Raw genomic sequence first — 13,422 nt, 5'->3', positions numbered from 1 at the left:
ATCCATTGGCAAATTGTGGCGTAACTCGCCCGGCGCTGCCTTCCACTCTTAGTGAAACTGTGGTCTCCATCGGTCATCCATCGCTCCCACGCCGCTCGCAGCCTTACTTTGAACGGCCGGTTCACACCGATGTCCAGCAGTTGGAGTTCCTTTGTCAGGCCTCACGGAATGACAGCAAGCTCAGAGTTCATTTGCTTCACTTGTTTTTTCACATCGGCTGTGAGATGGGCACGCATAGAGTCACAGATCAACAGCGAGGGTGATGCGTGGAAAAACCACCTGGTCTACGTCCGCCTTACAACAACACACACAGGACGCACTGCACCATAGGGCGCACCGCACAATTTGAAGAAAATCTAAGACTTTTATGTGCGCCTTATAGTCGTGAAAATACGGTAACTGTTCTTCACCAGTCAAAGCTTTATGGTAGAATGACAAAGAGAAAGAATCTTGAGAAAAAACGCGCATGTCAAATGACCCAAAATGGGACAATAAAGACTTTCTAATCTAATCTAAAACAGTACTTGAGTTCACCAAAAGACATGAGAGTGTCACGCCCCTCTGGCTGCAGCGAGCCGACTCATCAGTTTGATGACGAACGTCTGTGCAGAGAAGCACAGCCGGGTGAGATTAATAATTAGCGCCGCATAAAGCCTGGCGCTCTCCACCACTCCAACGCTGCATCATTGACTTTTCCTCCCCGCCACACGACACACCCTGCAATATGCAACATGCAACACGCCGTTTCTCCGTCTTCTGTGTATTATACCTTGGACTCTGTTTTCCCCCCCGGACTATCTTCGCCACGTCCTGATCCTCGGACCCCGTTGCCCCTCCTGGATAACCTTGCCAGTTCCCGGCCATCACCTCATTCCCCGTCGGCTCTGTCAACTCAGCCTTTTCCCGTCCTCCATAACCTGGACAATAAGTAAGCCACCTTCCCCTCACTCTAATTAGGTTTGTTTGATTTAATCTCGGCCTTCGGGTCCGTCCTTTGTTTAGTTCAGTTCTGTTTTATTTAATAGTTTTACCTTGACTGTCTGGTCCTCCCTTAGTTGGTTTAATTTGGTTTAGTTTTCCCTCCTGCTCTGTTTAAGATGAATCTTTGTTTTGTCTGTTTTCTTTAATTAAATCATTATTAATTCACCATTCCGTCTATGCCTGCTGCTTGGGTTCTACTCTTTCATGACCGAGAGACTTTAAAGTCAATTGAATTTTTTTTTTTTTTTTGGTCTGATGAGACCAAGATTGAGCTACATGCTATGTTGATGATCTGTAATACTGCAGATGATCACAAACACACCATCTCCACTGTGGAGCATGGTGGTGGCAGCATCATGATGTTTAGATGCTTCTCAGCAGCAGGCCCTGGAAGGCTTGTACAGCTACAGGGTAAAATGAATGCAGCAAAGTCCAGAGAAATCCTGGAGGACAACCTGTTGTTGTCTGTAGGAGAACTGACAGCTGAGAGAAGATTTGTTTCCTACAAAGTCAATGAGCCAAAGCAAACAACCAGAGCTACACAGAAATGGTTTAAAGACAATAAAATGAATCTTCTGGAGGCCGAGTCAGAATGCAGACCTCAATCCAACTGAGAGTTTGTGGCTGGACTTGAAAGGAGTTAACTCATGATCCCTGTGTAAACTTTAATTTTTGCAAAGAACTGTGAGGTAGAAGTGCAACATTTATGTTCAGGCTGATTGAGACCAACACGGGATCAAAGCTGCAGCCGAAGGTTTATCAACTACATAACAAGAGGAAGACAAGAACAGTTTTCTGTTTTCATGCTGGATGCTCACATGTCGGTTTGGTTTGTAGCCAGGCACGTGAATGCTACATCTGTCATTTCAGAAATCACCTCATACAGCGGTAAAAAGTTTATAAAAACTTGTCCAACCCCTCCAGGAAGATGGAACAACATTCCGCCAGCAGCAACGTGAGCTCTGAACACGTTCTGTAAACCATTACATCATGACTCACTCTGTGTTGGCTGGTATCTAGAGAAGGGAATTCCTTCCCATTGACGTGGCATAGTAATGAGGAAATACTCGTTTGAGTTATAAAGTCATGGATAATCTGAGACACACAATCTCCATGCCGCATAAATAGAAATATCCTCTAATGTTTCTGTCACGTGAAATGAGTCACTCGCACCAACATATTCCGAGTGAATCATAAGTTTCTAGTGTCTCTATTGACATAGATTCAACCATGAAACTCTATTTTTATTAGTAGTATAATGTTGTCACCTCTGACCTATTTTGCTGCTGTTTGAGTGTCATCGGTCAGAACTGGGAGAAAAATTCCTTTTCTGTTCATGATAAACTTGCTGTTGACATTTTTCAGCACAAGCACTATTTCTATTCAGAAAACATTGAATACTAAAGCAGCATCTGAGATGTTGAGGCAAATAATTTCTGAGGATATGAAAACATCAATTTAATGTCTGTACAGAAACTCAAACTTCAACATTCAAAATATTTCAACACAGTCCAGGGGGAGTTTGTGTTAAGTTTTTGGTTGTTGCTAGAGGTACGGACCCGTACCCGTAGCCTGTGGACTACGGATATGGCACTTGCCATTTGCCAATCAGATAGGCGAGATCTGGTCACGTGACTCCCGGTAGATGCGAGCGGTACGGACCCGTAGCATTGGTACTACAGGTACGGACCCTAAACCTGACCCTAACTCTAACCTTAACCTTTGCTTACCTTTCAACAGTTTGCAGTGGTTAGCAGCTTCTTGACTCGCGAGACTCACGTACAGGTCTGTATCTGTCTGGCAAATGGAAAGTGCCGTATCCGTAGCCCACAGGCTACGGGTACGGGTCCATATCTGTAGACACTACCTAAGTTTTGGTATAATTCCCTTCTCCTGTGACAAGCATGAGTCGGTGCCAAGTTTCATTTGTTTTTTATTTCTGATTCAGATGAAATGAATAAAAAAAGTACCGAGCATGTACAGGGAAAAACTGCTGAAACCCACACCAAAGCAGTCTCATTTGTAAATTTAGAAAATGAAACAGAGATTTCAGGGTCTGACTCATCCACAGCAGCATGTTTCCATCTTGGCTGAGTGGTTCAAGTTTGGTTTCTGTGCAGATGTTAAGAGCTGACTCTGGGAAAGAACAACTGTGATCTGTTCACACAAAGAAAACTTACACAGAGGCAGAAAATGATGACAAAGACGCAAAGTTTATGGAAGGAGAAGCAAAAAAATATAACAAAATGACTCTGAGTGGATGAAACCTCATTAAAGAGTTGCAAAATTGCTACAATGTAACACAAAATGCTTTCAAGGAAATAGAAAACATCAAAGAAGAGCAAAAAATGTGTTTAAAAAATGACCATATGGACCGAAAATGACGACTAATACAAACATAGTTAAGAGACACAAGACAACTGCAAACACAGACAGTAAACAGAAGTAAAACAAGATGACACTTTGACTTTGTAGGGATGAAAACCCACTACAGAGTAGAAAAATGAGTACAAAGTAACACAAAATGACCACAAAGTGATGCCAAAAGGATTTGAAAGACACAAAATGCTTTCAAAGAAATGAAACATCACAAAATGACTGTAAAAATGATGAAAATCTGCCAATCACATTCAAAGTCACTGGGAATACGCAAAAGGCTGACAAAGAGGTGCAAAACATCACAAACTGGTTTTGAACGGTTCAAAAATCACTACAGTACTGGAAAGTGGCCACAAAGTCACACAAAATGTCTACAAATGAATAAAAAACAGTGCAGAATCACAACACTAACAGGTAAAAAAAATGACCACAAAGAGTCAAAATGACTACAAAGAGACAGAAAAACAGTTAAGAGACACAAGATGACTACAAATACATGCAAAACAACATCACAATCTGATTTTCGAGCAATGAAAAGAGTCATAAAACAATTTGAATGTTATACAAATTGACCACAAAGTAAATGGCTTCAGATAAATACAAAACATCACAAAATGGCTACAAAATGGGTGGAAAGTTTCCATAAATAACCAAAATGACAACAAAAGGACACAAAATCCCCATTAAGAGACAAAAAATAACTACAAAAACAGACTTTATCGAAAAAACAGATGAAAAACGACTTGACACTTAGACTTTGGAGGAATGAGGACCCACTTTTGATTAGCAAAATGATCAAAAATGGCAAAATGTCTACACATCATTGCAGAACATCACGAAATGACTAGAAAACAGGTGAATAACTACCACAAAATGACGACAAAGAGACACAACATCCCTATTCAAAGAGACGCAGAGACAAGACAACAAAACACAACACAAACATCCACAAAACATTATCACAAAATGGCTAAAAAGTGAAAAAAAATGACCCCAGAGATACAAAATATCACAAATGAATAAGAAACAAATAGAAACTGACCACAAATGGATGTAAAACAATGAAAAACAAACACATTTCTTCAAGCAGACTGATTTGTATAAATATTAAAAGCTCAAGAAACTGGACAAATTTCTACATCTTTTTCGGATGAAAATAAACTAAATTCTGTTCCATTTCCTGTAAAATCTTCTGTTCACTCCAGAACAATCCAGTCCCATCAGATGGCGTCCAGGTTCAGTGTTGAATAAAACGTCGGCCCAGAGTCCAAATCTGAGGAGGACGGACAAATATTAACCTCAGGATTCATCAGTGTGGTGTACGTTTGAACAAAATCACAAAAAAATGCATCACAAGTTTTGTTAAACTCAACTGGATGAGCTTTATTGGCTTTAATAAGGAAGAATTAAAGACAGAAGAATTCTAAGTTTTTCCCTTCAGGCCTGATGTGCAGCTTCAAATATAGTACAGAGTCACATCCGGAATAAATGAAATGTGGTGTCTGTGGTGTTGAAGGGGATTTCTGTGAACATGATCTTCACTTCCTCTGCGACTCTTCTAATAGTGAAGCTCTGCATGAAATTAAAATGGAAAATTTTGTCTCTGTAGTGGAAATAAAAGTGCTTGTTTTTGTTCCAGAGCAAAATGGAAATCTAAACATTTATTAGAACCACTAACTGTACCTTCACTGTCATTTTACTGTTTTAAAAACACACCGGGAGCTATTTTTAGAGGCGGATTAAACAGAGTACATGAAATTTTTAAATAAACTACAAAATGATTTAATACTGGTAGGAAAAAATGTCATCGTCAGTGCAAGTGTGTGGTTTATATGAGGTGTTTAAAATGATTAAACCGGAGTGGCACAGACGAAAATCAGGCTTTTTGAATATTTTTCAATGGGATTTTATTCTGCTTTTATTATAGTCATTTGGAGGGGAAACAATGCCATTTATCTCTGATTTTCGGTGCTCTACACACAAGAAATAAATCTAATATAATGACCAGATTCCAAGATAAAAATTCTAAGATTAAAAAACAAAAAACATTATTTTGATGGGTTGTATTGAGATACAAATGCTGTTAATTAAACTCATATATATTTTTTGCATTAGTTGATATAAAACTATAAATTCAAATTGCTGTAACTTAATAAAACTACAGCTTTCTTCATCTTGAGTTCAGGATTTCCACCCCAACACTGGAGCGACTCATTTTTTAATTATTTTTCAACCTTAAAACTTTTCATTTGAACTACAGGCAGCGTTTAAGTGTCGATATAAATTAAAACTGTAAGTAGTAAAAGCAGCAATCAAAAGAAAGAAACGTTTTTTTTCCTTTTTAATGATTTTTCTCACTATAACTGCACAGAAAATAGTCCAGAGCTCTTTGTCCTTCTCCGTGTTTGTTTTGTTTCCATAGAGCTGCAGGACTTTATACTGCAGCTCAATAAAACCTGAAAACAAAAATAGAATCTGCTGGAGTTTAGAGTTTAATGACCTTTCCACTCTAGAAAATTCTTATCCGATAAAAGTTAAAAATAGAAACTTGGTCAGTGGAAGAACCGGTGTGACTGTGAGCTGTGCCAAGTGTTTTCAATACTGTAGCCATGGTAACAGCGGAACTAATGAGAGCACTGGGTGAGAAGGCGGGTTTCCACATATCAACAAACACACATGGCCCAACAGGAAGTTACATAACAGAGTGGAAGAAGTGAAGCAGAATTCTGTTTGATAATCTGACGTCTGGTTCAGTTTCAGCTTTTTGTTCAAATCTCACATGAATATTTGAGATTTTTTTTGTCCTGTTTCTTCGAGTCAAGCTGCTGAGGAGCTGTGATCAGTTCACACACAGGAGACAGAACTGCATTTACCTCTGATCCTGTGAGGTTTTACTGCTGATATGATGCTGACATCAGTGTAGGACACAGCAGAGTCCACTTTACCTGCAAACAAAACTCCTCATTAGGATTTAAAAAGTTAAAAACAGAACAACAGCAACAGAAAACTGCAGTCTAAACAAATACATGAAGGACTTCAGAATAACTTGTGGTAAGAAGTTTTATTTATTTAGTTTAAGCATGTTGTAAAAAAGTGACTGTCAGTTTGTTTAATACTGTAGAAATTGTAAAACTTGAAAATAATACAAACTGTTGCTGAAACCATCATTTTTCTTTTGCTGGAGCATTTCTGATTTGCTTGAAACTTTTATATTTAAAATGGTATCTGTGTTTCAGCTTGAATTATCAAATACCTTCTGAGATACAGTTTGCTTTAAAATAAAAATGTTTTTTATAAATGCCCATCAACTCATTTTCTGCAGTTTTTTTTCTCCACACATTAAAATTTGTTGCTGTTTCAACAACATTTTAGGAACTATTAAAGATGAAAACCAGATTTTGTATGAGCTGAAATTTGAGAAATCAGTAATAAAAAGTCCCACCTTTGAGCTCACTTTTTACCAATATTGTAGATTCACCATCACTGGAATTATGACTATGGAAATATGCCACTATTATTTAAACTTTTTATATTTTCTGAATTATATTTGGAGAATTTTAAAAATCCATAACTTATCAACCCTGCCCAATATTTTATATTATAGTGACTATGTATTTCATATCAAAAATGTTCTATATATTTTGTGTAACTCAGGTAAAAGCAGTCACTCTGTAACAGATTTTGTTGGCCATCAGTCAGAAAGTCTGGTCTGTGTTTACTGGACAGCTAAGCTGCTAATCCAAGCTCATAAGCCAGTGAAAGCACAGCTTTGTCCCGCCCTACACCTGTGCAACTGAATGCATGCATTCATGCATTCAGTCATGCCAAGCCCTGAAAGACTTTCTTTACTTGTCTCCTGTCTCCCTGGAGAGGTCTGTTTTTTGTTTGTTTGTTTTTCCGTTCAACTGGAATCATCGGAAGGCGAGCAAGAAAACCCTGAAAGTCCTGATTCAGTGGAGGCCTCAAGCCTGTCTGCATTACTGCTGCTGCTGTGGTCGGATTAAACTGCACAAACAGTTATTTTTTTCCTTTCCATTGAGAAATTACTTTGCAAGGCTTTGTCCCATTTTGAAAATTTTTCTTTCAGTTCATTATTTTTGCTGTTTTCATGGTTTCACATTGAGTGTTTTTTTTTGTTTCAATGCAGTTTGTGAGAAGAAATTTGTGTTTGTTTCATTAATTTTCCTCCAGCCCCATAGAAGAAGCCCTGTTCTCTAATTGATGATTTATTTATCATAGTATAGTTCAGGGGTCGGCAACCTTTAACACTTAAAGAGCCATTTCGACCAGTTTCCCACAGAAAAGAAACCACCGGGAGCCGCAAAATCATTTTGGCATTTAAAATGAAGACAACACTGCATATATCGCTTTTTTTAACCTCTATACCTTTGTTAATCAGTCATGATTAATTAATTACAAAGCCTCTAATTCGATCGATTCATTTTTTAAATTGTGTCCTTCCACTAATATGTATCTTACTTGGTTAATGTCATTTTTGCTCCTGGACCTCATATGTTACGTAATGTTAGCTGGAAATCAATATTTTGAGAATGTCTATTTAACTTGTAAAATCTATTTATCTTAAGCTAATAACTTTTCTCCGGTAAGTCGCTGCCCTATGTTCCAAGAAGACACTCCTCTGACTCTCTGACCTGCTGCCTGGACATCGAGCGGTGTTCTTGCGAGTAACGTGTATTACCCTATCATGAGTACTTTTGATTCAAAGACAAGACGTGTCTTTCTTGGAGTGGAGCTTTAATATACAGGCTTGACATTCTTGAGTACAAAACGATGTGAAACTACCGGCGTTGCTTCTCCATCTTCTCTGCATAAACTTTGCACTCTCATGTCCCAGCCAGGGGAAAACCCCAGCAGCACATCCGGTGGAGTGACACGTCAAAATAAGGTAATTTCACAATAAAACTCTCTATATTAAAATGCATTGAAACGCGCCTGAAAGGCAGAACACTTTATTTTCCAAAGTTACAAGGAGCCACAACAGAGGGCTGAAAGAGCCGCAGGTTGCCGACCCCTGAGCTAGAAGATCCAAGGTTCTCGTCCTGGCCTTCCTGGGGTCTTTCTGTTGGCATGTTCTCTCTGTGCATATGTGGGTTTTCTCTGGGTCTTCCAGCTTCCTCCCGCAGTCCAACAACATGCTGAGGTTATTTGATCTTTCTAAATTGTAGGTAGGTGTGAATGTGAGTGTGTTTGTGTGTAGCCCTCTGATAGACTGGTGATCTGTCCAGGTGTCCTCTGCCTTCACCCTAAGTCAGCTTTGATAGACTCCAGCAATCCATGACCCTGATGAGGATTAAGCGGTGTATAGATAATGGATGGATGGATACATTCAGTACTTCATCATATCTGTTATATTTGTTTATTATTGTGACATGCAGACTTCTGCATTATCATTTTTTTGTTAATGTGTCAAAGATGGAACTTTTCATGACAGATCCACTATTATGTCATATTTCAACCAATCTAAAGGTAATTCTCGGTCATTTAATTGTTAAATGATGCGTTAATGCCCCAAAACCAGACAAACATGAGTCCATCACTGATGACTACAAACCAAAAACTCCATGTTGCCCGATTTTTAAAGAACAGAAACACTTCAGTGACCTTCAAACATTAGAAGAAATGCTGCAGTCACAGGTGCGTAGGAGGTGAAACTCCCAGTCTTATCAGTAGGAGTATTCATGTAGAGCTCTTAGAAAACAATCTATTCATTGTGACAATCAATGCAGACATGTCACAAAGACGTTACTATATATACTATGTGACGTTACTGTCTGATCTGTCTACAATGATTGGAATCTGACCTGTACGCTACAGAGAAAACCCACGAAACAAGAACAGAAACAATAGCTTGTACTATTGTTTCTTAACATCTACCGACAATGAATGTCCTGGTTTTTCAAATGACAGAAAACAATCAGTAAAATTACAGGGAAACAAGCATTAATGTACATGGTAGCTGTAAAAAGCAATTTATTTTTAATTAATAATCATTTAAACTCAAATTTCATTTTTTTTAAATAAAGTTCTGATTGATTTAACTTATTGACATTAACTAAATAACTTTTTTCTTCACCTTGAGTTCAGGATTTTCCTCCAGAAATTGAAAATATCACTGATTGTTGAAGAAAAGCTAATTCCATAAAACTCAGTATAATTTGTTGGTGGAACATAATTTCACGAGAAGTTGTTGTAACTTGAAAAGATTGCTGCAAACTGCTGTGTTATTTCATAGAGTTAACCACATTTGAGACCTTTGGAACGGCAGGACGCAAAATGTCGCTTTTTGTTGACATGAAAACAGCCTGACCTTTGTGGCTTCTCCAGAGGCCGAGCAGCATCAGCGAGATGAGAAAGGCGCAGACGCCCACCACAGGAAGAAGAACGTATACGAGGTGGAAGTTAGACGACGGAGGATGGCCTGCTTCAAAACAAAATATACCACAAGTTGGCCCAAATGCAAACAAATTAAGAGTTTTATCTGTGTGGCAGCTGAAGGCTGAATCTCTGCCAGGGTGTTGTACTGGTCCTGAGCTGTAGGTTTGCTTCTTACAGTGAAAGAAGTCAGAGAAACATCGATCGAAACACTGCCTTTGAATAAAATCTTAATTAAGAGACTAGTTCAGAGCCTGAACATGTGCAGACCTTTTTCTAAGCTGTAATTAGCTCATTGTTTCGTTGTGCACTTTTGAGTCTTCTCAGTGTTGCAGATGTTAAAGTATCCTCCGTCTTTCTCAATCGTTAACCGTTTTGAAAATGTGGATTCATCTAAAAACTCTAAAAATAAATCAATACATGAAAGTCAGATCAGTAAAGAGACGATGCTCATCTTTGATGCTGAGCAACGGTTAGCCCGGAAACCCACATTCGACTTTAAAGAGCGCAGGTGTTGATGATTAGCTGCAAGTTACCGTCTGGTTTATTCCATTTCTGCTTCACAAAGGAGGAATTATCTAAGTGTGTGATGAGTGTTGAATTACAAATATCTTCTGGTTGGTCAGATATACATGAAGTTACAGATATCTGGAGTAAGAATTCTGGCAGTGTAAATCCATCTGATTAAACTGGCATTGGGGAAATCTAATTGTAGTTCTGGGTGATGAAACTAAAGCATGTTTTGCTGATCCTGGTGTATTTTTTCATTTCTTTGCAAAGGGAGCATCACAGATTTAATCCATCCAAGGCGCTGCTGTTTTTGTGGTCACGAAGAGTTAAAATTTGGTCAACTTTGGGACTTTTTACCCAAACGTCCAACTTCAGCTGCTGAACTCCAAAATCTCATGAATCCACATATTTTCTGGTTTCCCTTTATGAGAGTAAAAATCTATAACTTGTTCCAACTATTCCTGAATTTAGCACCTTACTCAAAGTATTTTTAAAATAGTGCCTTCCATTTTCATCTTGAAAAACTTTGCTGTACACATCTCCTTGTCAAGAAATTAATTAAACTGGGGGGCCAATAGAACTGCTTCTACTGTCATGTACTAGCATCTATTTAGCCATAAATCAGTCCTAAATCATGGAGTTAGAAGAACCAAATAGTTTGTGAAGATGCACAAATTCAGACCCTTAATAGTTCTACATGCTTATGACGAATATTTCTGACTAAATAAGCAAAACAGACAAAGCTTGTGGATAAGCCATCCTCAGTTTAAGAGGTACAAACTCAGCTAATGTGCTTCTAGGTGGAAAACAGCAAAATTTCAATTGATGCACAGAAACACAGTCAAATACAGAAATATTACAGGTGAACCAACTTTCACTGTTTAACTTTGTCTAGATAACATTATAAAAAGAAGCTGTTTGAGAAAATCCGACTTAAAGCAGCAGCTCACCTCTGACAGTCAGCCAGCTCTCTGTGGATTCTCCAACTCCAGATATGTTGCACTTGTAGAGTCCTTCATCAGACTTAGAAACACTTTCAATGGTAAAGGTTCCTGTAGAGCTGCTCCCAATAAGAAGTTTGTCTTGGTAGAAATCAGCCGTTAGATTGGAGGAGGTTGTCTCGTCTCTGCAGCGAAAAGTCACAGCTTCTCCCTCCATCACTGGAAGAACTGGACTCTCCAGGATCACAGAACCAGCTGAAAGATACACAAGTTTGATCAGCTTCATATCATTTGCATTTGGTGGTTTAAAAGTTGTGTTCACACCATAAAATGATGACAAATGTGCCTGAAGTGTGGTGCTTTTTATACTCAACCCCACGATATCTCTAGTTTTGAAAGATTTTTTTCCATGTGTAACAGTCGTGTCCTGCTTGACCAGAACAGCTATATGAAACACTGATAGACCACAATCAAAGGCTGAGAACAGTTTACAGCTGAATATAGGTCATCCTGCAGCATCAACTGACACGAGTCATGCCAAGTCAGTGTAGAATTCATGTTTACACGCAAACTGCAGGGTTCTTATTATCTGATGCGTTTTGTGGTGGTTTCACAACATCCTGCTTTGACTGTGAGACGTAACGGTTTTTATCAGCTTGGCCACACATGGTTCACTTCTCAGGATCATGTAGGAACATTTTAATTGAATTATCTGAGGACCAGTTTGGAGTTTGTCTGAACAAACCTGTCACAGTGATGTCGACGGTGTTGCTGCATTCTCCTGCTCCAGATTCACACCAGTAAACTCCACTATCTAATGCCAAAAGGTCATCAATTATGCAGTCAGATTCATTCCTTTTCTCCCACAATGTGGGACACTTTTCATTTATTTGTGTAGAAGTGTTCCTCATAACTGTCCACCCAGAAGAGTTTCCATGCTGCTCACAGCTCAGAAAGACGGACTCAAAGAGGAAGAACTGGGATCTGTCTGGAAGAACTCTCAGAGAAGCTGCAAGAAAACAAGAAATTTATTTTTCTTGTGAATGTATTTGCAGAAAGGAGCAAACATGAAGCTTTGGCTGATGTACAGAAGCTCAGCAAGTCTTTCTTAGATTTGTTGTTTCACTGTGGATGTGATTGTGAACAAACAGGTCAGTCTGTTTCAGGCTGCTGTGATGTTATTTTAAGTTTATTTTCTGCTTCTGACCACATATCTGAAACTGTGAACAGCAAAGAACTGACAGCAGCTGCAGAGACCTACTACTTATTCTGCAGTCGATGCACTGAAAGCTTCACATGCTGCCTTTGATCAAACAGCAAACTAACGTTTTCATGATAAAGCTGCAAATTCAGCCTCGTCTTTGCCTTGTACGATAAGAATCTGACTGAGAAGGAAAACAGACTGTTATTGTGGTGAACTGGTGAATTTTCATTTTGTTTTTGTGTAATTACTCAACAGTAACCTGTGAAAAGTTAATCTGTGGTTGATTAGATCAAGTGATGTCGGAACAACAGTAACTGCTGAGACTGTTGAATATAACTTTAGTGTATCGTGATGTAAGAACTAAGAAACAACATGAATGTAAACATTTCTAAATCAGCCAAGTTACAGAAAGCGGCAGCCTGCAGAAACACCCTGGTACTCACCCATGACAGCGCACAGTGTTGTTATCTCCATGCTGCTGATGCACAGACTGACTGAGTGGCTGATAAACTGGGGGGCTGCATCACACCTACCGTCTGACTGTGTGTCACTGAGGCCACAGCTTCCTGCTGCAACAATAAACTCCAGGTACAAGAAGAAATTGTTTGTGCAGTGTTTCTTTTTTGCTTTTTTCCCATGCCTCAAATGTCAAAAGACTCTCATTGAATTTTCTTTTGAGTTTTAATGAACAGAAGACATTTATATAAAGTCTGTGCATTTCGAAGTGTGCAACGATTCATGGAAACTGAAATACAAGGTTTCTCCATATGAAGGGCTACAACTACCAGAACTTGGCATGCAACCTGATGAGACGGTCTTCTTATTCTAGAATAAAAGAAAAAAAATGTAATTTACTTTACTTGAAGTAACTGTGAATGTTTATGTACTTTAGAAATTGTTCTGGGTTTTTACAAGTATTTTTAACAAAACAATTAATCCATTGATCTCATAATAAGGTTTTAAAAGTGTTTAATTTCAAACAGTTCCTGAACATTTTCTTTTCCTTTCGTAGGA

The 13,422-nt window shown here is 38.6% G+C and overlaps 1 protein-coding gene across 1 annotated transcript; it reads right to left on the bottom strand.

Moving 5' to 3' along the window:
- Nucleotides 1-2,897: 2,897 nt before the first annotated feature.
- LOC110949509 (low affinity immunoglobulin gamma Fc region receptor II-b-like) lies at nt 2,898-12,890 on the bottom strand. Its single transcript, XM_051943968.1, has 6 exons — nt 12,852-12,890; nt 11,950-12,213; nt 11,214-11,459; nt 9,689-9,802; nt 6,234-6,305; nt 2,898-4,633 (listed from the first exon to the last, which is right to left on the bottom strand). The coding sequence occupies exons 1-6, from the start codon at nt 12,880-12,882 to the stop codon at nt 4,581-4,583; spliced, it is 780 nt and encodes a 259-aa protein (XP_051799928.1). The 5' UTR covers nt 12,883-12,890; the 3' UTR covers nt 2,898-4,580.
- Between the last annotated feature and the right edge of the window lie 532 nt (nt 12,891-13,422).

The sequence above is a fragment of the Acanthochromis polyacanthus genome, chromosome 23, assembly GCF_021347895.1.
Source record: "Acanthochromis polyacanthus isolate Apoly-LR-REF ecotype Palm Island chromosome 23, KAUST_Apoly_ChrSc, whole genome shotgun sequence".
Classification (NCBI taxonomy): domain Eukaryota; kingdom Metazoa; phylum Chordata; class Actinopteri; family Pomacentridae; genus Acanthochromis; species Acanthochromis polyacanthus.
Note: the sequence above shows the minus strand (reverse complement) of the source record. Positions and strands in the feature narration are given on the sequence as shown.

Coding starts and splice junctions, on each gene's coding strand:
- LOC110949509 (XM_051943968.1), bottom strand. CDS start 12,882: ATGGAGATAACAACACTGTGCGCTGTCATGG. Junction 12,214..12,851: donor AACACTGTGCGCTGTCATGG/GTGAGTACCAGG, acceptor GTTTTCTTGCAG/CTTCTCTGAGAGTTCTTCCA. Junction 9,803..11,213: donor GAGCTGGCTGACTGTCAGAG/GTGAGCTGCTGC, acceptor TTTGTTTTGAAG/CAGGCCATCCTCCGTCGTCT.